This window comes from Triturus cristatus, chromosome 2_2, assembly GCF_964204655.1.
Source record: "Triturus cristatus chromosome 2_2, aTriCri1.1, whole genome shotgun sequence".
Taxonomy (NCBI): Eukaryota; Metazoa; Chordata; class Amphibia; order Caudata; family Salamandridae; genus Triturus; species Triturus cristatus.
The window spans coordinates 209,999,166-210,023,894 of NC_140582.1; the positions used below are offsets into that span (position 1 = coordinate 209,999,166).

At 41.6% G+C, this 24,729-nt stretch overlaps 1 protein-coding gene across 1 annotated transcript in view; it reads right to left on the minus strand.

Annotated features, from left to right (window-relative positions):
* Nucleotides 1-10,183: 10,183 nt before the first annotated feature.
* The window catches only part of LOC146862040 (histone-lysine N-methyltransferase PRDM7-like), a 637,226-nt gene continuing 622,680 nt past the window's right edge, over nt 10,184-24,729 (minus strand). Inside the window, exon 5 of the mRNA XM_085643053.1 lies at nt 10,184-10,494. Coding sequence (XP_085499179.1) covers nt 10,184-10,494 — 311 coding nt within the window. The remainder of the gene's footprint in view (nt 10,495-24,729) is intronic.

Here is a 24,729-nt window from a genome sequence, read left to right on the forward strand (position 1 = left end):
GTAGATTTTCAGGGCTAGGCATAAACTGGCACAAATCGATCATATTCCCGCTTACGGCATGCACAACCCAATGGGAATGCGAATTTCCTCTCGAATGGTGCCAAGACTCGGTAAAATACTTGGGTATATACATTCATCTGGACGTCACGCAAAACATTTGTTTAAATTACGGTCAGACTTTTCAAAAATTGAAGGAACAAGTTGACAGATGGCTGAGGTTGCCGCTGTCCCTGGCTGGCAGGGTGGCTATATTGAAAATGGTAGTCCTTCCCAAATTCTTATACCTTTTCAACAACATACCGATCCCCCTTTCTGATGGCTTCTTCCGCACTTTGCAGACACTCATGACTCGACTGATATGGGGCGGGAGGAGACCACGTGTTTGCTCGTCGATAATGACTCTACCGTATGACAGGGGCGGGTTCAATGTGCCAGACTTCCAACTATATTATTTAGTGGCACAATGCCACTATGCGTTCGCTTTGTTCCATCCCGATGCACGTATACCCTTTCTACGGCCGGAGGCAGACCTGGTTCCCCCAACAAATTATGCGAGGTACTGCCGGGGGGTTTTCCAAAAGACAGGCACGACATACAAAGAGTGTCCACCACTGCCTGGGCGTGAGGCAAGTTGAAAAAGCGCACGGGCACGACACAACTATATTCCTCCTCTCTCCCAATGGATCCCAATCACTGGAGAGAGGCTGGCTCAGAACACGCTGTCCACACTAGATATTGCAAAAGTGGGTGATCTCTTTCCGGGGGGGCCATATTTTTTTGATAGATGAGGACACCAGGTTCACTGATTGCAATTTTATGACGCAATTCCTTCTGAGCCGCATGAAATCTGCACTTTGTGCTGCTCTTCCCTCTCACCCAGATGAGCCTGACTCTTTCCCCCACTCACACTGGTATTGGAGGCCCCTGGCGGCAGACGCCTTATTTCTAAAATGTACAAAGCCTGTGCTAAGATGCTGCCGGAGGATGACTCGAGCCTCAGACAGGCCTGGAGGCGGACACAGGTTGCACCATCACAGATGAACAATGGACCAGATGCTGTGTGGCTACTAAGGACATATCACTTAACAGCCGCCATAAGTTGCTGCACTTCAGATTTCTCCACCGCGCTTACTTTACACCAACCTGGGCACATAGGATAGACACCAATAAACCACACACCTGTCTGAAATGCACTGCACCGCACGCCGATTTTATACATCTGGCATGGTCCTGTCCCCGTTTACAGTCCTATTGGTCTGCGATGCATGTGACTCTGGGGAAGATAATCGGCATTCCAATGGTTCCCATCCCTGAACTAGCACTTTTAGGGCATACTGTACAGATTCCTAAGAAAGTCAGGAAACTACCATAATTGGGGCTGCTTTTAGCTAAAAGAGAGGTTGCCATCCACTGGGGCAGGAAGTCCACTCCTAAGCTACAAGACTGGCTGGGGAGTCTGGCACATTGTAACACCAATGCTGAGATATACGCCAGTCTTATGCCACCGACGTCACGCCCAAGAGATATTTGGGGACCACTGAGGATCTACTTTGATTCCACTAAGCGAGCCTCTGCCACACAGGCTAGTGACGGGATAGTGCCTGAGGGAGTGGGCTGAGGGGATGTTTTCTGATCCCCGGTTCTCTTGTGCTGCATGGCGAGTTCTACTTGATCCGTGTTCCATTGCTACACATGGCTGGCATTGCTGATCGGTTAGCCCTATTTCTGAGACTGGGAGTGTGGGAGGAGGCCGGGGAGTTTATTTGCCTGATGGGCCTGGATTCCAGGCCTGACTTAAGTGTAAAACGCTATAATAATTACCACTGTGTACGTAACTGTCAGGTACAACTTGATTGGCTTGTAAAGTGACTATCTGCAATGCAATGTGAATGTTATTCTTTATTTGAAAAATAAATTGTGTGTTTAAAAAAAAAATAACAGAACACTGGTTGAATTTTGGATCATTGTGAGGAATAAGATTTTTTCCAAAGGCTGTGCAACTGCTAGTTGGCGCCGGAGTACGTGCCACACATTTTGAGTATTACACACTTGTGCCATTTGGGGCAGAGCACGAGATCAGTCTGCACGCCAGAACAGCCATGAGCAGTTAAAAATGTTATGAGTGCATGGTGTGCATCCTATCACTTGTTTTTTTCATTGAATTCAAAAATCTGTCCCTTTGACAGCTTGCACCCAGATGTATAAAATGGTCAAAAATTGACATAAATGACAAAGGAGCATCACTTCGAAGGCAGCAAATTAACATCGAGATGTCGGAAGGGAGCTCAGGTGGTCATCTAAGAACTGTACCAAAGGAACTGGAATATATTCTATAAAGGACTCTTAAAACTCGCTTATATCTGTTCAGGACTGACAAATGTAATATTATATGTACAGTTTCAAAATCTATTGTTTTTGTATTTTTGCAGCAGGTTGGAGAATGAAATAATTATGCCACTGATCACAGCATGGGTTGATTTAGAGTTTACAATTTGGCGAGGGCAGTGTATTCTTTTACTTAGGGGTGGGGAATATATTTCTTTAAGGTGCACGGGTTGAACCGTCACGCGGTTGGGTTACACCTCCGCAGCAGGTTTAAAGAGATGGGTTTCACGTGCGGCGTTCACTGTTGAAGGAGCGCATGACTATGGTGGTTTCAAGGAAAGCGTAGGAGTTGATTAAATTGCCAGGCATGGCTTCAACATTATGTAGGTACGTTTTTATGGTGCTGGTTATGATGTTAAGAAACGCAAACACAGATTATTATGGAGTGGTGATTTTGGGTCGTTCATTAGCACTTTATGCACAATGGGGATTTTTGTTTGCAGAATGAGGTGATTTCAAAACATTTTTTGCATGTTTGCTCACAAAAATGGGTTGGGTGAATTAATTATTATATCCATGTTGCAATCAGTTACTGGAACACATAGTGGTAATTATGTTTGAGATAGTACGTTGTATAACGTGTTTATGATATGAGTGTAGTTTTATGGGAAATGAGTAGAATGTTTGTGTTCTCTTTTACTATTTCAGTTACCCCTGACGAAGGGCTGTAGAGCGTGAAATGCATTGGGTGTGAGAGTATGAGACTACCCTGGATGAATTGTTAATCCGTACGTGCCACTGATTAGGCCTGGATGGGCAATCCAGTGGCATTTGAAAAAGCGTGGAATAAAAATGCCTTGAAGTGAATGTACAAAGAATGGAAAAAGTTTGGAATAAGAACAAAAACAAAAATATGGATTAAACATGGATTACTGTTTGAATTTTGGATCATAGTGAGGAAGAAGATTTTTTCCAAAGGCTGTGCGACTGCTAGAGTACGTGTCACACATTTTGAGCATGTTTGGTATCAAACATGTTGAAATCATACCCCAACACCGTTACCGGTGTTGGAGGTTTGATTCCATGCACAAGGGTGCTCCTCCGGTAATCCCCCAGTAACAGCCTTCCAGGGTCTGCCAGCAAGCTAGTGCTGCTGCCGACCCCAGTCACGAGTCTACCTTCCTGCTGCTGAGCTGAGCTCGAGCCGAGGAAGATAGAACAATAGGTTTCCTCTCACAGGGAGGTGTGACCACCTCCCAGACAGGACTTCGTATATTGGGCTGGGATGGGGGCGCTTTCCAGCATTTCCATACTGCTTTGAAGGGCATGTTTGGTGCCCTCCTTGCATACTCCAGTTTGAGCCAGTTCAGGGAGCCCTTGGCTCCTGCTCTGACGCGAAACTGGACAAAGGACATGGGAGTATCCTATCCTCTGTCCAGCACCTCCACTGGGAGGGAACCCTGAATCATTCCAACCCTTTCCCTAGGGTACTTAAGGGCTTACCTATGGGTGGCTCTTCAGATTCGTTGTCGGACAAGATTCAAACCCCAAAACATTTCAACTTCGACCGTCTGGGCACCTTGGACTTCGCTGGACTTAACCTGGAACCGAGACTGCGCCAAGGAAGATTCCTGCTGCTCCCGGTCTCGCTTTTCTGCAAGTCTTCTTTGTCGTATGTGCCTGTGCTTCATTCAAGTTCCTCTCCAGGCCTGCGGGCATCAAAGACACCCGAAGGAATTCCCCCTTAGAGTGAAGGAGTCACTTCTCTGCATCTGCAGGAACTGCAACGAAGCTGACTGGTCTGCTGCTCCTGATGCCCTATGGAAGGTGAAAGGCTCAGCACCACAGGTGGTGTTTCTGAAACTCCCTCGAGGCCTGACCTGTCCTCTCAGCAAGTTTCAGGCCAGTATCCCTCGGAACCGCTGGAACAGAATCCCTGTGCACCACATTGACTTGCCTTTGCCAAGGCTTAATGGCTCTGTACTCCAGAGATCTTTGGGCTACTAGAAGCTCCAGTCTCCAGCATCTCTTCCTGCCAAGATCTTCATCCTCACTGCATCCTCAGCACCGGGGGCCTGCATCTTTGCTGAGATGCTCGAGGTTCTCCTGCGACTCCTGTACGTTCGCTCTGTGGGTTCTGTTTAGGGTCTTCTTTGGCTTCAGTGGGCTCATCAGCTTGCTTGGGGTCTGCTCTGACTCTCCTGCAATTGGTGAGTCCCTTGGACCTTGTTGGTCCCAACGTTGCACCTTTCTCGTTTACCACGTCTGTTGCTGATGCTAAAGCTTTTTGGAGTTCCCGCCGGACACCGACCACCTGGTTCTTGATTTACAATGTGGGACAGCTCATGAACACCTTCTGGTCTTCCACAACGTCACCTGACCCTCACAGCTGCAGCGAAAAGGTCGCCGTCAACACTCCTGCATCTTCCATCATTGATGGTCATTGCTCTTCCATGTCTCCTGGTCACCTCTGAGTGGCATAGACTCTGTCCCCTCTGCTTGCCGGTTCTTCTCGTCAATAATTCACTCTTGGATTCCACCAGACTCTTGCACCTTTTTTGCCAGCGGCATCTTTCTAGTCCTTCCTTGTGGTCTACAGAGGTTTCCAAGGTCACTTCACACCTATGTACCCAGCTACCATGGTGTAGGTATTCTGGTTCCTGGGGTATCCACGGGTGGGGTGACTCTCCAACCGTCTGTCTTCCACAGGGCTTCTTCAGGGTCCACTGGGAAGAGTCCTTCTTAAAAACTGCAACCGCGACTTTCCCATTGACTTGCATTGAGTACGCAGCTGTGTTTCCAATCTGCACACAGCCTCTGTGGGGTTCCTGGGTATTTACCTCTGGTGGTTCCATGTGTCCCCAGCTCTTCTGAGTCTTCTCGTCCAAGTCCGACTTTGGTCGCAGTTTGCAATTCACTTCTTTAGTATATGGTTTGGTCTGAGACCACTGTGTATTTGTGCTTACTTACCTGTTTACCTTTGAAATATTGTGTGTATTTGTGTTTATATCTCCGGATAGGTGATATTCTAATGTGTTAGTGAGTGTGTATAATAAATAGACATATTTTTATACCTACACTGTGTGGTTCTTTTTTGTTTAACCTACACTATATGATTAGATCTGGTAAAACAAGCTGCTTTACACTCCTTCAGGACTAAGCTGAAGGCTGCTCTCCACAGCTACCACTTGGATAGCTTTCTATGATTGTCTAAGACCACTAAAATCACCATAAGGGTTGTCTGTATTAGTGCAGGGCGCTTCTCTTGAATAAGTGTGCACTATATACTAGGCCAGCCTACTACACCATGTGAGCGCCCCGTCCCTGGAGTGAGGCATCTGTGATCAGTGTCTGTGTGGGAGGTTTCTGGTGAAAAGGAGCTCCTACCAGTAGATTCTGTCTCTGAGATCACAATGGTAATTTTTGTTTTTTTAAGTTGTAGATTTATATAGCGCAGCTTATCATCCGTGAGGGTTTCCAGGCGCTGTCAATGAGCACGGGGGGATTAGGTGATTTGGCCAGAATCACAGGATGTTGGGCCAAGGCCGAGACGGGATACCTGGATTCCCAGCTTCAGTCAGCAGCTCTGGCCGCTGCATAACATACTCTTCCACATCCAATTGCTGGTAGCCACTGTATCGCAGTTTGTGACAGGATCAGTTTGTCTTCCCAATGATCCCAAAACTGATTCCACTGACTATCTAGATATTGTTGTTGAGGTCTCATGTGCAGTCTTGCATAGGGGACTATGAAAATGCAAGAGGCCATGGATCCTAGTAGAGACGCCATCTGCCTGGCAGATGGGTGAGGAGTGTGCAAGAGATTGCAAAACTTCAGACTGATTGAGGAGTCTCTCCTCTGAAGGATACACTCTTGTGGTGATTGTGTCTGATGCTACGGGTCGACGCTGCAATGAACTTGCAGATTACTTTTATAATAAAATTCAAACCTTCTACATGTCTTTTTCCTCGGGTGACAGTTATAACACGTTCCACTCGGAGGATATTGGCCCACACAGCAAGGAACATTCCCTGGAGGCCTTTCCTCCAATGAACTGTGAGTCATACCAGGCCATTTCAGCACTCGTTAAGAGCGGGTCGCCTAGGAACCCAGCTCCTCCCAATATTCTGAAGCAGGTGGCCGATCGGTCGATCTGATCATCCTGGATCTGATTAATGCCTCGATCTCCGTTGGTGTGGTCCCACCTTTGTGGAAAAGTGCAATGGTGAAATCTCTCTTGAAAAAACCAAGCCTTGATCCAGATTTTCTGGGTAATTATCGTCCCATTTCGCTCCTCCCAGGGATCAGCAAAATAGCAGAGAAACATGTTAACTCAGCACTTTCCATGTTCTTGGAATCTCATAATCTTCTCTATACCTCTCAAACCGGCTTCTGCCCGTGCCAGGGAACTGAAACAGCTTTGTTAGCAGTTGTTGAAGAATCTAGAAAGATTCTCAAAGCCGGGGGCTCCTCAGCTATGATCCTTTTAGGCTTCAGCGCAGCCTTCGACGTGGTCAACCACACATTTTGGTCCACCGACTCAGAAGTTTGGGGGTGACCGGAGAAGCCTTAACATGGCTGCAATCCTTTTACGGAGGAAAGATCTTTCCAGGTGTTCGAGGGTGAGGTAATTTCAGAATCTTTGCCTCTCCATTGCGGAGTCCCCCAGGAATTGTCCCTGAACCCCACCCTTTTTAATGTTTTATGGCTCCACTTGCGGACTTTGTGCTTCCTTTTGGAGTTCACATAGTGAACTACACTGACACCCAACTGGTCGTAGAGTTGGACCAATCCGATAAGGCTCCTATTGGCCTTTGTCCCTGTCTCGAAGAAGTAGCCAAATGGATGAATCACTTGCATTTAAAACTGAATGGTGACAAGATTGAAATTTTGCTCCTTGGCAATCCTTCTCTCTTTAATGCGGACACAATGTGGCCAGCTTGTATGGGTCCTGCACCTGCTCCAAGACCAAGATAAAGAGTCTGGATTTTTGGCTGGACCAAGACCTCAGCTTCAAGGTCCAGGCTAGGAAGGTTGTGGCCTCTTGCTATGGCATCCTAAGGATGCTTCACAAAGTGCTCTCCCTTCTCCCATTCCAGGCAAGAAAGCTTATGGTCCAGGCACTCATTCTATCACGCCTGGATTATGCCCTATACCTTGGAGTGCCGAGTTCGTCCCTCGCTAAACTTCAAATAGTGCAGAATTGCGCAGCGAGGATTCTCGTGGGGACCTCGAACCGGCAGTCTTCAAAACCCGCTTTGAAGTCCCTTCATTGGCTCCCTGCTCGAGAGGGAGTTAACTTTAAGGCTCTGTGCATCACCCACAAGATGTTAGGAGGGAATGGACCAGCGATCAACTCGTCCATGGCTCAGCCCTATCGGACAAACAGGTGGCTGCGCTCAGATGAGCTGCACCTGCCCGTCGTTCCCAGGATCAAGAAGGCCAGAAGTGGCGGTCGGTTATTCTCTTATAATGCCGCTAAACTATGGAACTCCCTCCCTCTGCACCTACGAAAGGAACCTAACCATATGGCCTTTCGTAAATTGCTAAATACTTGGCTCTTCCCCTAAGTGATTCCTTGATGCCTCAGTTTAACCGCTTCAGCGCTGGGATGCCTTCAGGTAGCTTTGCGCTTAATAAGTACTGTTTTGTTTCGTTGAGTACCCCCCAAGTAATGAATGATTTGGACTGGACATTGTATAATTTTTTTGTAATTGATCTGGAGACCTAGATTTTGCAGTGTCTCAACACAAATTTGGTAAAGCTCTTTTGCTTGTAATGGGGAGGAACTCTTTATAAATCGTCTAAGTAGGGGATGATGAATATTCTTTCTCCTTAAGGATGCTGCAATCCTGGCCATACGTTTTGACAATGTTGTTGGAGCCGATTTCAGGCAAAAGGGTAGCTCTTTGTACTGACAGTACTAATCTGCCACTTTGAAGCGTAGGAACTTCCAGTGTTTTGTGGCAATTGAGATGTGAAAATATGCATCCTGGAGATCTATAGAGCACATCCGGGCCCCCTAATGTAGCTGCCGGTACATCTGGTGAACAGCTAGCATATATATTTGTTCAGTAATTCCAAGTCCAAAATCGGTCTTAATTCTTGCTTCAGACCCCTTTTCCTCACCAAGTAACAGCGAGAGTAAATTCCTAACCCCCTTTGGGGGCAAGGGACCTCCTCTATGGCCTCATTTTGTAGCAGACGTATGCCTTTCTTTTGCAAGAGGCCTCGCTGATTACATGATGTTTTTGAAGACGGAACAGCAGGAGGAGGAGATCTGAAATGAAGAGAGTAACCATTTTGCACAATATTTAGTAACCACTTGTCTCTTGTGATAGAGTGCCACTCTTCCAGGTGCTTGGTGATAATTCCCCCACCAGAGCAGGTAACGGAGAAGGGGGAAGTAAGGACACATTGCTTGGTTGGTGGCTTGGTAGAGGATGCAGGTTGACTATGAGATCCTCTTCCACTGACTGGCCTGTGGGAACGGTAGTGGGACAGGGATTGCTGTTATTGCTGAGCCCAGTAGCGGTTTGAGCCCTTTGTTAGCAAAACCGCTTAGCAAAAGGCTAGTATCTCCTTCTGAATTATTTTTTCTTCTCCAGGCCCACAGCCTTGAGAGTCTCCAGTTCAGATTTCAACATGGACATTTCCTCATCTACATGAGTCCCAAACAGGGAAGTTCCCATACACATAAGATTCATGATTCTGTATTGGGCCTCTGGGCTGAAGCCAGGAAGAACCTCTTGCGCAGATGCCATGCGAGTATCCATGTGCAGCAAGGTCTAAAGCTTCCTCGGCCGCACTGTTTATTTGGTTGGACACCAATCCACCTTCATTCAGGACTTCGAGAAAGTCTTGCCTGTCTACCTTGAGCACCTTTTCTGTTCATCTACTGAGAGAGTCCCACAATGACCCATTATGAAAGAAGCTTATGTTCCACACATCTTCTTTCTTATAGAGTCTACTTGCTTGCTGTCCCTATCTGGAGGGACTGATGAGGAAGAGGCCACAGAATGTGTCTTGCATGCAGTAGCTATTATGACTGAATCTGGTGGAGCCCTCAAGAAAAAAGGGTTCTGGTCTTGAGCCAATGTTTTTTGAGAATTCACGATGAAGCTGCTCTTAGAGATGCCAGAAACAAGAAGAGTTTCATTGCTGGTTCTAAAAGTCCTGGAACCAAAGGTAATAGTAGGCTTGACACCAATCTATGATATAGAGTTTCAAAGGCAACTGATGATGAGATGGTAGGCGCAGGAATATCAATGTTCAGTTTTGATGCCTCCTCTTATGAGGACTTCATTGAAAGTTGTAATGTCATCTACCAGGGACACTCTTACTTGTGGTGTGTTCATTAAGGTAGGAGAGTTATCCCTCACTGAGGATCGAGAGGTGGTGGTCCAGGAGGGTGTTCTACGCCTCATATGTCATGACATGGAATGATGAGGTCGTCTAGATCTGGTTCTAGTAGACTTTGACCTTGATCTATGCCTTTGCAGAGTCCTGAATCGTCGCGGGGGGTTCGCGGCAGCCACACGTCTCTCCAGAAGTGTTGATGGAGAGTCTAGGGAGAATGCAGATGGAGAAGTGCCTTTGGGTGATTGTGTATGCGGGATAACCCTCGATAGGGAGTAATTTCGCAAATAGTCTGGGTCAGGACTATGATGTACAGGATCTCGCCATTTGTGTACGCTATCCAGCCAACATGAAGAGAGATTCGAGGTGTCACAAGAGCAGGTCTAGCTGGTTAACAAGACCTTGGTTCCTCTGACTCAGGTGGTAAAATCTGTACCTCTGATGACCTCAAACGACTTCCTGACATGGATGGCACTCGTGTAGACTATGCTTTTGACGTCTACTGTGGCTTTGCTGCCTGATTCAACGTTGACCGATGTGTGTTCTTGACATCGATGAATACCGTGTGCCGTTTGACGGCGTAACCTCCTTGGACGAGGACGGGTGTCTTGACGTCGATGGCCGATGCCACTTGGGCATCGACGGCATTGTTGCAGCCGGTGAATGCCTTAACGGTGGTCTTGCCGCCGCCCACCACTTCGACGGCATTTAAGATCTGAACGTAGAATGACGACGTGTAATTGTCACCTTGGGTGTTTTCCACTGGGGCGAGATGAAAGCCAGTGGCAAGCTCCCAACTTCCCCCAATCACTACAGAGGCCCAACAAGGTCTAAGTCTACAATGATGAAACGGGGAAGAGGGGAAAACAAGGGAACAAAAGACACATGTCCTAGAATATTTAGGGTTGAATAGGAATCTACAGGATCACAGAGAATGCCTGCAAGAAGACAACATGTAAGTGTATAGCTACATAGAACTAATACATAGCAACAATCCCAGTAATTCCCCAGCAATGCAGTGTTTTTATCTCTATGACATAACTACCTGTGAATTTCCCCAATTCCATTAAGGTTATAGTTATCAGAGGCAGAGATGCACTTTTTTTCAAATATAAAAGAATATGCGTATTAGGTTGTGTCAATAATATAGAGAATAAGGTATGAGTAAATATTCAATGTATTAACCTTTTGTAGGAAGATATTAACTCATCAGAATAGCCCCAAAATATAACAATCCCAATGGAAAGAAGAAAAAAAACATATTTCCTAATAGGATGGAGTGGACCAGCGTAATAAGGAAAACAAGAAAAATATACCAAAAATAGGCAGGGCTGATATTACACAAGAATTAGTTCCTTAACTTCAGGATTTGTTTTGTTATAATTATTCTTACTTTCTTTTTGCAGCTTGCAGCAGTCTACAATAGGAAACTGAATCTCCAAACACATGTTATAGTTAGGAATTAGCGTTTAAAAAACCTTGCAAATTCACTGAAAAAACCATAGGTTTCACACATGTTATAGTTAGCTGGACATTTCACTCGTACAAAACCATTGAAATTCCCCTGTTATAGGTAGTTCAGCTAACTATAACTCGCGCCCCCGCAATGCACTGCTGATGACGTCACATATTACATCACTCATGACATGGTCAGTGACATCACTCATGACATCACTCATGACACCTCAAATGACATCACTGATGACATCATCCATTGAGTATGTGTTTCTGAACAGTTTTAATATGTTTAATATATATAGGGAAAGGCCTGTTGAAGAATAAGTGGGTGTAAAAGTGTGTGAATGGATGATTTTCTAGGTGCGTAACTGACTCTATAAGTGAGCCATTAAATGTATCTTACTGCAGACTAGTGACTAAACTGTGTGAATGTCTGTATGTGACTGTGTGTTGGTGTATAAGTGGCTGCATGGTTTTGTGAATAGCTATATGAGTGTCTATATGGGTTATTGATTGGTTGTCTGAGTATCTGTATGGGTGCCTGAGTGTATGTGTGGGTGAGGTGTGTGTGACTCTGTGCATAGATGTGTGAGTGGGTGATTCTATGGGTGCATGGTTTTAAGAGTGCAACTGTGATGGACTTTATAGTTGTGTGAGTGTATGTAAGGGTGTGTTAGTGATTGAATGTATATCTCAGTTGTACATGTGACAGTAACTACATATATGAAACACAGTGTATATGTGTATAAGAGTATATAACTATCTGTATGTGAGAGTGTGTGATTGCGGGACTGGCTGTATGGATGAGTGTGTGCTTGTACATTAAATTGAATAAGAGTGTCAAAATGTTTTAGTATTTTTATGAGTAAGTGAACTTGAGTGTGTTTAACTGTATAGGTGAGTCAATTGGACTGTGTTTAATTATTTGCACAACTGACTAGGTGTGTCAGTACCTCAATGGATGATTGGGAGTGTGTGAGTGTCTATATATGTGTATAAATGCATATGATAGTCTTGTACGGAGTGACTAAGTATGAGTGACTGTACAGGTGAGTGAGTGGAGGTGCATGTAGATCTAAGAGTCAATGAGTGGGTATGTAGTTATTGGTATTGGAGTATCTATGGTTTTCAAAATGGCCGTCTGAAATTTTGAGTTGGTGTATCAAAATTTATATTAGGGTGGGAGAAGGTGTACTAATTTATCACATATATGACGTCATCAGTGATGTCATCAGTGATGTCATTTGAGATGTCATGAGTGATGTCACTGACCATGTTATGAGTGATGTAATATGTGACGTCATCAGCAGTGCATTGCGGGGGCGCAAGTTATAGTTAGCTGAACTAACTATAACGGGGGAATTTCAATGGTTTTGTACGAGTGAAATGTCCAGCTAACTATAACATGTGTGAAACCTATGATTTTTTCAGTGAATTTGCAAGGTTTTTTAAATGCTAATTCCTAACTATAACGTGTGTGAAACCTATGGTTTTTTCAGTGAATTTGCAAGGTTTTTTAAATGCTAATTCCTAACTATAACGTGTGTGAAACCTATGGTTTTTTCAGTGAATTTGCAAGGTTTTTTAAATGCTAATTCCTAACTATAACGTGTGTGAAACCTATGGTTTTTTCAGTGAATTTCAAAGGTTTTTTAAATGCTAATTTATGAATGTATGTTTATATTTTTTATATATTTATTTTACAATACGCTACCTATGTATATAGTTATAGATTGGCTGTATCCTGTAATATGGAATGGCTCAGCTCTTTTGTTGTTTGAATTTTGATAAAGTTGAACAGCATAGTTAATATCTTCAATAAACTTATAAACAGATTAAATGTTTTTTTTGTGTGTGTTTTTGACGGTGCGCGCACCCGCAAAATATCTTCTGCCGCGTTGGTGCGTGCACGGTGCGCGCACGGAGTGCGCATGCGTACGTGCTCCGTGCGCGCATGTGCACGTGTTCCGTGCGCGCATGTGTGCGTCGTGAGTGCTCCGTGCGCGCGTGCTGCATGCATGCGCGCGTGCTGCATGCGCACGTGCTCCGTGCGAGCGTCCTCCGTACGTGCATGCGCACGTGCTCCATGCGCGTGCTCCGTGCGCGCACGGCAAGTCATGTGATCAGAAAACAACACTTTTCATTGGTTCATAGTAGTTTCAGTTCCAGAATCTTCCAACACCACACCCACTCCCCTCATTATTACTTCTGATTTCCTGGGAGAAGGAGCTGAGCAGCTTTTCTAGTACTCCAGTACTTAAAAATGGCAGAGCAGCAGACCTTTGTTTCCCCTAGGCAGAGGGAACAGAAGGACTCTTTTATTTGGAAATATTTTACTTTTCCAGAGGGCCAGAAAAAGGTGAATGCTCCTAAAGTCACCTGCACTGTTTGTGGAGTAGTCTCATCAAGAGGAGACCCTAAAAAGAAATACTCCTTCAGGATTTACTCCATGATAAGGCACTTTAAAACAGTGCATGCTGTTGCTTATGCACGGGAGTGTACTTTAGCTGCAAGAGACAACCCTCCAGCAGCACAGCCCAGCACTTCATCTGCGGCCACAGCTTCACCTTCTTCTCGACCTCTGGATATGCACCCTCTATTCCAGAGGGTGCAGATACGGTGCAATGTGTGCAGTGCTCTACTCTGTTACGGTGAGACCAGCATAACCCTAATAGAGAACAAGATACAGCAGCACACATGCCCCACCCCATAATTTTTTTCATTTTTTTCTTTTTGTTCCTCTGTTCCTCAATTAACACAACGGCTCTTTTTAGAGCCACCTAACATCTAAACACTTAAACTTGATTTTTAATTCATTTTTTTTTACATTTTTTTTCTGCCGTGCGCGCACTGTGCGCGCACCCCGCAATTTTTCGAAAAAAAATAACATGTTTTTTTAACCCTTCGGGATCCTTCAGGGACCCCCTGACAAAGGCTAGGGGGTCAGGAACTCTCTACCCTGCCCCCTTTTCATGTTCTCCATCTTTCTTTTAAATGGAGACACACATTTCTATTGGTTGCAAATTGTAACCCTTTCCAAATGATTCCTACCCCCAACATGACTTCTGCCTGCTAGCATAGCAACAGATCATGGAACACTGTTGTGAGCAGAGAAGTCAGAAGTTCAGCACACAATGTTTCTAATCCAAAGAGCAAGATTGCTTGACTTTTCAAACCGCAAATCCAAAGTAATGTTCTGTGGGAACACATTTTTCAGAACCAATACAAAACATGCTTTTTAAAATGTAAACATACAGCCTAGTTTTTAGTGTTGAGTGGTCTGAAACAGCCAATGAGTTCTTTTTATTAAAAAAAGAATATAAGCCTCCATTTTACAACTATCTTTCATTTCATATTGCCATTCTACTGAAAGACACCTTCTGAGTGCATCCAGGTCTCCTCCTCACTCCCTGAAGTAGACTCCTGTTCTGCCATTTTCAAGTAAAATTGATAGCTGTTCAGCTCCTTGTCCCAGGAAATAAGAAGAAATAGTGAGGGGAGTGGCAAGGCATTTATAGAGGAGACGGTGTACATTTCACAGATGAAGGGAACAGAATCTTCCTCTTGAACTTTAGACTCTGCATCAGTACTTACTTATAGGTACCAAAAATCACTCAATTAACACAACGGCTCTTTTTAGAGCCAACCAACATCCAAACACTTAAACTTGATTTTTAATTCTATTTTTTAACATATATTTTGTCGCATCTCTATGCTTCCCCTGCGCTGGCGCACAAACTGCAGCCATGCGCGCCGGCTTCCTTGCACCATGGTGCAAGGATGCCTGCGTGGTGGGGAGATTGTTCTTGTGCAGGAAGGGACACCTTCCTGCACAAAAACAATCACAAGAGGCTTTTTCCACTTTCAATGCGTGCTGTAGAATGCAGCATGCACTGAAAGAGGAAAAAACGAGGAGAAATAAAAACATTTCTACTCGTTGTGCCTTGCTACGCCACCTCTAGGGTGGAGTAGCATTCACACGCATCTCCAGAGTTACGATTTCTTGTAAATCTGGAGATGTGTCTAGTTCTATGGGTTTTGCGTGGGAACAACCACAACAACACCCATGGAACGCCCCTTCAATGCACAGTGCTGCGTGTGAAGTGGCTGTATTTACGAGGAGAGGAAAAGTCACGCAGGGTGGCTTTACCTCGCCTTGTAAATATGGAGGAGCCCCCTGCGTCACCAGTACGTCATGAAAAGTGACGTAGTGGTGGCGCAGGGGGCTTGTAAATCTGCCCCAGAGATGTTAAGGAAATTAAGGGTAAGGGAGAGAGACAGAAACAGAGACAGAGAGCAAGGAACTGAGAAGGAGTAAGGCAGTTAGAATGACTGAGACATATGGAGACAGGGAGAGAAACATGGTTGAAAAAATAGTGATAGGGGCAGTAAACCTAGAGGAGTAGTAGAGGAGTGAGGGAGTTACTAAAGAGCAGTAAAGGAAGAAGAGAGAAGGAAGGGGAATGAGAAAAGCAGAGTGAGGGACGGAGATAGGAAAAGGGAGTAACAGATGAAGCGGATGAAGTACAGCAGGGTAAAGGGATTGAAAGTTAGAGAAGTGGAGTGATGGTGAGATAACAGGTATGAGGATTAGAAAAGGGGGTAAGGGAAAGTAAGAGATGGAGAGTGAGGGGATGGTGGGATTTAGGAAACTGGAGTGAGAAAGGGAGTCAGGATTTCAATGAGCAAAGCAGAGTGAGGGAGAGTGAAAGAAAGAATGCGAAAAGGTGAAGGGGTGTGAGATACAGACAGGAGGAAGTGAAGTAGGAGAATAGGAGTGACTATGAGTAAAGGATAGTGACAGTTAGGGAAGGTGAGGGAAGGAGAATGACGGAGAAGGTTAAAAAATTAACATAGATTAGATAGAAAATGAGTGATGGAGAGAGGAGTGGTAGAAACAGAGGGGCAGATTTATAACAAACTAACACAGCACGGTGCAGCAAGTAATTTTGCTGTGCCGTGCTGCGTTAGTTTCGAAGCACAGAGATGCAACATATTTACAAGAATATGTCGCATCTCTATGCTTCCCCTACGCTGGCGCACAAACTGCAGCCATGCGCCGGCGCAGGCTCTCTTGCACCATGGTGCAAGGATGCCTGCGTGGTGGGGAGATTGTTCTTGTGCAGGAAGGGACACCTTCCTGCACAAAAACAATCACAAGAGGCTTTTTCCTCTTTCAATGCGTGCTGTAGCATACAGCACGCACTGAAAGAGGAAAAAATGAGGAGAAATGAAAACATTTCTCCTCGTTGTGCCTCGCTACGCCACCTCTAGGGTGGAGTAGCATTCACACGCATCTCCAGAGTTACGATTTCTTGTAAATCTGGAGATGTGTCTAGTTCTATGGGTGTTGCGTGGGAACACCCACAACAACACCCATGGAACGCCCCTTCAACGCACATTGCTGCGTGTGAAGTGGCTGCATTTACAAGGAGAGGAAAAGTCACGCAGGGTGGCTTTTCCTCTCCTTGTAAATATGGAGGAGCCCCCTGCGCCACCAGTACGTCATGAAAATTGACGTAGTGGTGGCGCAGGGGGCTTGTAAATCTGCCCCAGAGATGTTAAGGAAATTAAGGGTAAAACGGACAAAGGGAGAGAGACAGAAACAGAGACAGAGAGCAAGGAACTGAGAAGGAGTAAGGCAGTTAGAATGACTGAGACATATGGAGACAGGGAGAGAAACCTGGTTGAAAAAAATAGTGATGGAGGCAGTAAACCTAGGGGAATAGTAGAGAAGGAGTGAGGGAGTTACGAAAGAGCAGTAAAGGAAGAAAAGAGAGGGAAGGGGAATGAGAAAAGCAGAGTGAGGAGAAGTGAAGAACAGGAAGCATGAAAGTGAAGGGGTGAGAAATACAGATATTTTAAACTTACCTGACCAACAAAATAACTTAATTAGAAATAAAAAAAAAATTTAATTGCAAGAGAAATGGATTCAATTTCCTACATTTTCTTTCTAGATCTGAAAAAAAAGAAAAAAAGTATTAATATTCAACAATACATTTTAGAAAACAGTACATGTATTTTCATATTTAATAAAGTAATTTTTTGCCCTTTTTTTGCTGTTTTCAGAATATATTGAATTTCACTGAAAATAGTGATATGAATTCATCACTTAACAGCGGGCAAAAAAATAAACAATCTGAAAGATTGTTTAAAAAAGCCCTGAATGTATCCTCACTAAAACATACCTTGATAGAAATGTAACATATATATTAAAAATATCTTCTAAGAACAATAACAATTTGCACGAAATAACGTTTGTAAATCTTGTTGCTTAAGCACATACACCAAAATAATATCTGTCAAAGAAGTCCACAATAGAAACATTTACCTTTCCATGAGGCCAAATGCTAATTTTTAAATCCTTTTTAAGTGAAATATCCAATGTTAATCCTATAAAATTGAAATAATGGTTTCTTCAGATGCTGCAATTTGTATCTAAAATTTTGGTTTTAGAAAAATTACGTAACAATTTGGTAATTCTGCAGGCAAACGTTGCTTAAAAATCAATTGAGAATCATTACACAGTGTCCAGCCTTTTTCACATTTTAGATAAACTGTGTAATGACCACAAGTTATTGAAGGTCCATCATGGAAAATTATTGCAACTGCAACAAAAGTTTTTCCTGATATTGATAATTGATTTCCTACAAACTTCTTTATTAAAGTGTCCAATTTTGTTCCATCAGCTCTACAACGTTGTATCATTAAAATTACATACTGTCCATATTTCTTTAAAAATAACGTTGATAACATTTCTGATTTACATTGAGAACATTCCATGTTGTGATTTGCATCTTTAACTAATTTACTAAAAGTCACTGATTTACTCTCTGGTAATGTGAAATGTATGAACCTTTGCAGAATCAACATTAGTGCTGCATGTGTTCATACAGTTTTCACAACAATGTTCCAATTTATAAGAGACCAAATATATTTTCTATTTCTACCCTTTCATCTTCCAGTACCATAAGCAGATACATTAAGAATTCCTGTGCATCTTGCTGGACATTTTGTGTAAACTGTGTACATCCAGAACATACATCTAAAAGATTTCTAACATCAGAAGCACTTTCTATTTTAGTTTTATCATTACTCAGCTTCTCATAAAGGAAACTCAGCAGAGAACAGAATCTTTTTTCATGAGTTAGTATTATCTGCTCTTGCAAACTTTCAAGATAAAATACAACATTCAGCACTACATTAGCGTAGCAGTTGACACCAGAGCTATTTTCAAAATGACAACCAACAACCTCTTCAACATTGTCCTTTTTCTTTTTGCTTGCAATCACATCACTCTCTTTTTGTTTACTCTTCTGTACATCCTCATTACAGATATTCTCAATTCTCCTTTTCCGACAAACAACACGTTTTTCAAACACAGGATACTGACCTAAATGAGGAGCATAGCTTCTTCTTAATCTATTATACTCCTTTACACAGTTTGCATCAGCACTAACTTTTGAGTCATCAAAGTCTATCGTGAATAAACCAGATATTTTTTTCACTCGTGACAAAGCAACATATGCCATACCTTCTTTAAACACACTAGATCCAATGTTTACAAAAACACTATCTACAGTTAATCCTTGAGATTTGTGAATAGTTACAGCATATGCTAGAGAAAACGGAAACTGCTTCCTACGTACATATAAGTCTTTCACAAGCAAAACACGAACTGAACAACGACTAATGTCTTTAACCTCTTCAATCTGATCAAATTTTATTTTTAAAAATTCAATTCCATCTTTTATCTGGTAATTAACAAAACCCACAACTTTACCCATAGCTCCATTCACTAAACCTTTTTCTACATTCAAATTACGTCTTAAAATTACTCGACAGTTCATAAATACATAAAGATTATTTTCTAAACCAGCTGTTTTCGATATGTTTTTCTCTAGAGAATCCAATTTAGTTGTCAATTTGCTTGTCAATATAATAGTTATTCCTTCATGCTGTATTTTATCCACAGCTTCCATTTTTATAATCTCTTCATTTTCCAATTTCAAAAGTTCTTGATTGAATATAGAGCATTCATGTAGTGTTGGCATTAAGCAGATTACAGTATTTCTTCTACAATTTTCTTGTATATTTTCTCTGGAACGATTTGTTCTGTTGGAAACAAATTACATAGCAATTGACTCTGTAAAGCTTTTCTGCCATGTTCTGTGAGTAGTCCAATTCTGATATCTTTGAGAATACTTGCATAATCATCATCATTTGCTTGCCGCATATTGTTAATGAGTTCTTTGTACTCAAAGTATGACCAAATATTCACATTACCTATACTTCCTAATGACTTTTTCGTGTCTTCATGTGCAAGAGTATTAAATACTGGTTGTCCTTTAACTGGAGTGAGCTGCAGTAGATCCCCAAAAACTATAACAGGTTTTCCTCCAAATAACACGTCATAGTCTGTCTTTAGAATTTGCTGCATTCTTAAATGCACAAAGGCAAGCATTAAGTTTGATACCATGCTTACCTCATCAATAATGAGAACTTTCATTTTCTTCAATACTCTTGAAACTTCAAAGCATGCTTCTCCTGTTAGCTTGTGGTATTGTATTTTGTTCTCATGCTCTACTGGTAACATTAGCAAACGATGTAAGGTAATTCCTTTTATGTTAAATGCTGCTAACCCAGTTGGAGCAGTAACAACACAAGACAAAGTTGAATCAGTTTTTTTCTGTAGGTAGCTTCTAATTACTTTAATTAAGAAACTTCTTCCAGTTCCAGCTTGTCCACTCACATACATTCTGATTGGTTCAAATGATGTGCATGAGCACTCTTTATATTCATGTAGTAATCCATGATCAATTTGTTTTATGACTTCCTCATAAATTTGTTGTTGTTCATCATTCAGTTGTTGTTCCAAATTTGGTAAGTTTATTAAATCTTCCTGAGCTTGATTCATAGCTGTTTCCACTTCAGTCATGGCTATTGCAGCTTCATTTTCTACGATTGGTTGTCCAAGAGGATCTTGACTGAGCGTCCCAGAACTTTGACTGTCTTGAGAACTGTCTCTAGCTACTTCAGCTGCAATTGTAGCTTCTTGTTCAAGTTCTTCATTTAACCTTTGTACATAAGTTGTGAAAGTACTGCATTCTATGCTATCTTTGCATGCATTAAAGGAATCTTCATAGCTCTGAAAATCTCCAAGTAATTCATCCTCTGAACGCCATGGTTTAGACAACTGTAAAAGTGCTAAGTAGTAAAATTCCTTTTTGTCAGTAGTGTCGCAACTCAGCTTTCTGTGATTATTCAAACTTCCTTGTGTTTGTTTCACCAAACATCCTTCCTCACCAATGACTTTATATTTTCCATTGTTGATGTCTTCTGTGGCATTCCGTTTAAAAATGTAGTTCTGCAGCACTTCATAGAGACACATGTTCTCAAGATGATGACTTCTGTTTGGGTAATATGTGTCCAACATGTTTGTTTTCAAAATGTCTGTATTTTCTGGTTCGTACTCTGCTAAATATTCAATTTCTCGAATAGATTTCAGTACCTGATTTCGCATTCCTGCAAGGCCTAAACTTACCCAAATTATTCTTCTGGATTTGGAGTACAGACTTGCAGATGATAACCTATCTGAGCATTCGTATGACCAAATTTCTCGATGCGATAACATCTTTAAACTGAAACTGTATAGCTTTTTACTGACAGTCTTCTCGTGAGAAATCTCTTCCCACATTTCTTTCAATTCCGTTTTCGCAGATTTAGTGATGTAAGAAGTGACATACCGAGCAACAGCAATAGAATTGTCAGCTACATATTGAATATCCATGTTAGCATTCCACATGGATAAAATGACTGGGTTGTAGTAATTTATATATTTTGACTCTTCTTTTCTTCTTAGGTTGTAGGTATTTTTCGGAGATTTTCTTGTAATAGTATGTCGCACAGCTGACATAAAACTGTTTACTCTTCCTTTTGAAAGAACAGGTCGTGGAAATCCAAATCGACATTTTGTGTAGAATTTATCTTTACTCTTGTACTTTCGTCGACAGTATTTTCCACACCGATGACTTTGGAAACGTAAAACTTGCTCTTTTAAGTTTTTTTCTTCTGTGCTTTTAGGTATAGCACATGTTGCATATCCTTCAATGAAAGATAAAACTGCATCATCAGAATCTGTTCCAAATTTTGGGGCATCCTTGATCCACAACAGCATATGAATATGAGGAGCACCTCTTGCTTGGTACTCTTTTCTCCTAAAGAAATCCACAACTTCTCCAAGAGGTGGATTTTTTGTTATTGCAGATGAAGGACATCATAGCCTCAAATCTATGATTGAAATATCTGCAAACATTAACCGGATCCAATGAGCACAATTCTCCTGCTGTCTTGTATTGGATGTTTTCAATATTTGAATTTGCCTCTCGAAGAAAATCCAGTAAATCATCCCAAGCGTACTCAGCACAGCTTAGGGTAAGGAACCATGTAGGAGTTCCTAAATTCCGTAACATACATTTCAATTCTCCATGGCGTCGGTACCAATATTCATTAGTCCCACGCTGACAAGCCATCAGATTTATCAATTGAGATTCCAAATGATCATCTTGCTGTTGCACTTTGTTCATAAAATCCTTTGCAGACACATTATGTAGATGTACTCCAGTTTTTAAAATGTGATTTACTGCATAAGATAGTGCAGACAAGTCACTTTCAAATAAAAGATGGAACAAATAAGGAATACTTTGACGAAATCTTGGATCTTCTGCATATAATCTTGTAGTCCGATACTCAGAAGCAGGAATCTGTACTGGAAGTTCATCACATCGTCCACCTTTTCCTGTAGGAAACAGCTGGGGAAAACAACGAGCTTCCAAGCTCTCCTCCCATACACTCACGGGAGTTCCTTTTGCTTTTTTCATCTGAAACAGATCAATAGTGTTTCCCAAAACTTTTTTAGAATGAAGAGGATGTATGCTGAAATGTTCATAAATTTCCTCTTCTTTTGACTTATCCACTTTTTCAATTTGCCCAGTTGGTATTCCTGTGTCTGCTAGTAAAACTTCTTCATCTTCATCCATATACATTGATTCATACCATTTATTATTTCTTTTCAAATATAAATTTGCTCTTTGTACTTTTCGTACACCTACCAGCTCCTGCCAAATTTTCTTATTCTTTGTAGGTACACCATTAACCAGAATAACCAATGGTTCAGTTTCCAAACTATCTGCATCAATTGTTTTAATATTTTTTTTCAAATCTAATGGCAAATAGACAACTCTTCCTTTTAAACCTCTTTGTAAATCTGAAGGAGGTAATTTACCTGTTTTGGGCTCCATACGAACTATAGTCTGAAACGGATGGACACATTGAATGAGTATAGACTCATACGTATTTAAATCAGAAAGTTCTGCAGGAATATCAACCAATTCAAAATTATTATGTACAGCTCTAGCTGGCATTTTATTTTCTTCTAACTTGTTATAACAGTATTTACATATACGCTGACCTTCACCCAAATCAAAACAATTTTCCAGAAATAAATATGTAGCAAAATCCTTCCACTCATAATTATCATCTTTTTCACTTTTTTTATAGAGATCAACATTCCTTGTTTGAGTTTTATAATGGCTTCTCCGGCAACAAATACAAGTAATATTTGGTCTTTCATTAGAGATGATAGTAAATTTTGTCATTTGATAGTAATTTGTTTTACTAACAGTGAGTTCTACATTCTCTTCCACATTTTCCTCAATAACTGTGTCAATTCCTGCACTTTCTTGTTCTGGACCAAAGTAACAAAACTGAATATCATCAGTAACCTTCTCTACATCTGATACAGATCCACCAAACAAAGCAGTATTCAACTCATTTAACTTTAGTGCTGGACTTTTAGCAAAATACAATCTTCTCACAAACTTTCTCATTTCAGTATGATGTACTGCCAGCATCCTAAAATGGTGAAAAACACTTTGACAAACTTTCCTAGAAAGACAAGCCAGAGAATGTCCTTGCAAACCAGTATTCTTTCTCACTCTGCATGGATCTAGTCTTTGAAGCACCTTAATCTTCTGTTTAACACTTTTTTTACTATATTCTCTTAAAAAGTCACGTAATTTATCAATAGATTCTTGTCGTACAGTACACATACTACTACAATTCCAAGTGTACACTGGGGCTTTAGGACGTTTCCCCATAACCTCATCAGCTAACACTTCTTCCTCATTTCTTGGAACCATTTTCTCCTTTTCCATTACACAACCATCTTTAACTTCATAAGCTCGAAAACTGGTGTCAACTGCATGCAGCAAACTATTACTTTGAAGATAACTCTCTTCATTAAAAAATGGTTCAGTACTTGAACTATGCTTCCATTCTCCTAAGAACACTTTATAAAAGTTATTTTTTTTCAATACTCTTTTCCTTTTGCTTTTTGACTTCATTACATTGACTAATTTATCTAATGTACGGATCCTGTTCAAAATTAAAATGGTTTTCTTTTCAATTCCACAGCCTTTGCAACAATTGATTCAATCCGTTTCTTTTTCTTAAGAAATTTGGCTTTCTTCCTATATTTTTTCACATCCTTTAGCAAATTGAACATCACTCTTCTCTGAAACATTTTTCTACGAATGTTTTTAAAATCGTTTTTTCTTTTTAAGTCATTCTTTCTTACTTCTGATTGTACATTAGCATTTAGTATTGTCTTTGTATTGTCCTGTTGTTTTCTACTTGAAACACTATTTGCAGTGGATATATTTTTAACATTTTTTCTTTGTTTGAGGATATTTTTAAAAAAATCCTTAGTCTGCTTACCAGAAGACTTTTTCTTTTTTCCAACATGAGGTTCTTCAACTAATTTTTGTTGTCCAGTTGTCTTCAAATATAGATGTTGCTGCTGTTCTTTTCTCTTTCTTGATTTTATAGGCATGTTTAATTTATTTCAGTGTTGTTCAGCAATACCTGAAAGAAACTAAAATACCTTTATGTAAATTAAATATACTACTATATTTTTTTTGAGCTTTTCAAATCCTATCATATGAGCTGTCCCTTTCCTACGACTGCAAGTCTTACACAATAAGAGCTACACAAATTAAATCTCTGACAACAATTCCTGTGTGCAGACAGACTCATGGTGTGATTCTAGGCAGAAAACGATATTTGATTGGCAATTTCAAAGCACATTTACTACTGTGGTACAGTAAGTGGCAATTACTGTAACAGCCTGACACATTTTCCTTATAGTTTAGAGAGGCAGAAAATAGCACATGTCCTAACAGCTACTTGAGACCATGAGCATGTGTTACCTGGGTGAGTGATTAGACTAGAGCAAAGGAAATGAGCCTTGGTGACATTGAATGTGTTAGCGTTACACACTGCTATTTAAAAAAAAAACACAGTGCTGAATAGTAAGCATGGGAGTGTAGGAGAAGCAGCTGCCTGTGTGCTAAGAGTGTGTTTCTGGAGACTGTGTATTGTCAGGTGCAAGAGAGATCTGCATGGACGCTTGCACAACTGCATGAAGACTGCAGAGATGTATGTAAGAGTACATGTGTGGTAAGGGTTATTGGAGTTTTGAACATGTAGGAATTACCTCACCCATTGCAGGAGTGGAAGGAAAATCTA